The following is a 1,450-nucleotide window of genomic DNA, read 5'->3' on the forward strand; positions in this document are numbered from 1 at the left end:
GATGAGATTCTGTTGTAATGAGTACCACACTTCTCTGTACACAATGTTCATGTTAAATGACAACCAACAGTTATGGAATCAGATACAATATTTTTTACTCAACTTCTCTTTAAGGCCTGACAGCTCAGTGACATTCAAAACCACCTGTTTTTCTTCTCATATCACCTCAGTCACCTACAATCAAAATGTTTTATTTATAGCGATAAACAAAATAATATTAACAGTAAAAAAAATATTTTTTCTTTGCTACACTTAATGATGCCTGGTGGTGCTGAGTTCCATAATGCAGAGAAACTACTGAATCAAAATACATTGCAATGTCATTCTAAAATAACTATATTTTTTAAATATAGTATAAATTTAAATAATATATTTTATGTTCTCAGGACAGGTTTCCTATGAGTCTGAATGTAAAGTCTGGATGCATCAGAAATCTGACAGTGACATGTGACACCATCATGTGATGCTGTGGGGTGGAGCTTCATGAATCTTTATTATATTGACATACAGTTAATACAGTGAACATCACATACAAGTACAGAAATAATATTTTCATTCAGCTAAAACCATTGATCATGTTCACTGTTATATTCATGTGTCTGTGGCTTTCACTAGGTGAGTTTTACACTGACTTTTTAATTCAAAATAATTTGTCATATAAAGTGTTTTTTATGTTTTAAAAACATTATCTTCTCTATAACAGGTGACTCCATTGCAGATTCAATAGAGCCACTTTTTACTCATAAAGCTGTAGATGAAGGTGATGATGTTACTCTGTCCTGCAAATACAAAACAACCAGTGCTTCAGCATACAGCACCTACTTACACTGGTACAGACAATATCCAAAATCTACACCTGAGTTCCTTCTTTATATTACACAAAGTGGAGATCTAAGTCAGAACAAACCCCCAAGAATGTCTGCTACAGTTAATGGAGATAAAGTGGATCTGATCATCTCCTCTGCTGCTGTATCAGACTCTGCTCTATACTACTGTGCTCTGCAGCCCACAGTGACAGGAAATCCAGCTGCTCTGTACAAAAACGTACAGTTTTGTTATGCTGAAAGCAGAGATACAAGCCTAAGCCATGACACTACACAAATTATTAATGAACAAATTATTTCATGTTTCCACTGTTAATTTTTTTTCTTGACAACTTGCACAGTTTTTTTGTCATCATCTGCTGATGTGATCTTTGCCCAAACTTTTCAATGTCTGGTTGTTATTACTTTTATAAGACATTGTTGTACTGAAAATCCCCAAACCTTTTACAATGGCTTTAATAATTGTCCTCTTCTCTCCACTTCTAAATGACTCCAACAATAGACAGCTCTCTGAGTTCATGTTGGTTTACCTTTTTAAGAACAAATGCAGTGTTCACAGCAGAAACCCATAATTCAAAATAAGCACATTTATAACATTCAGAGCTTTTAATTGTTACAGCTTAAAG

General features: G+C 34.0%; 1 gene segment (V, D, J or C); it reads left to right on the plus strand.

Annotated features, from left to right (window-relative positions):
• Positions 1–527: 527 nt before the first annotated feature.
• LOC124382578 lies at positions 528–1,140 on the plus strand. The segment is given in 2 exon segments: positions 528–615; positions 704–1,140. Coding segments are annotated over 2 exon segments (477 nt in total).
• The last annotated feature ends 310 nt before the right edge of the window (positions 1,141–1,450 follow it).

This window comes from Silurus meridionalis, unplaced genomic scaffold (genome assembly GCF_014805685.1).
Source record: "Silurus meridionalis isolate SWU-2019-XX unplaced genomic scaffold, ASM1480568v1 Scaffold734, whole genome shotgun sequence".
Lineage (NCBI taxonomy): Eukaryota > Metazoa > Chordata > Actinopteri > Siluriformes > Siluridae > Silurus > Silurus meridionalis.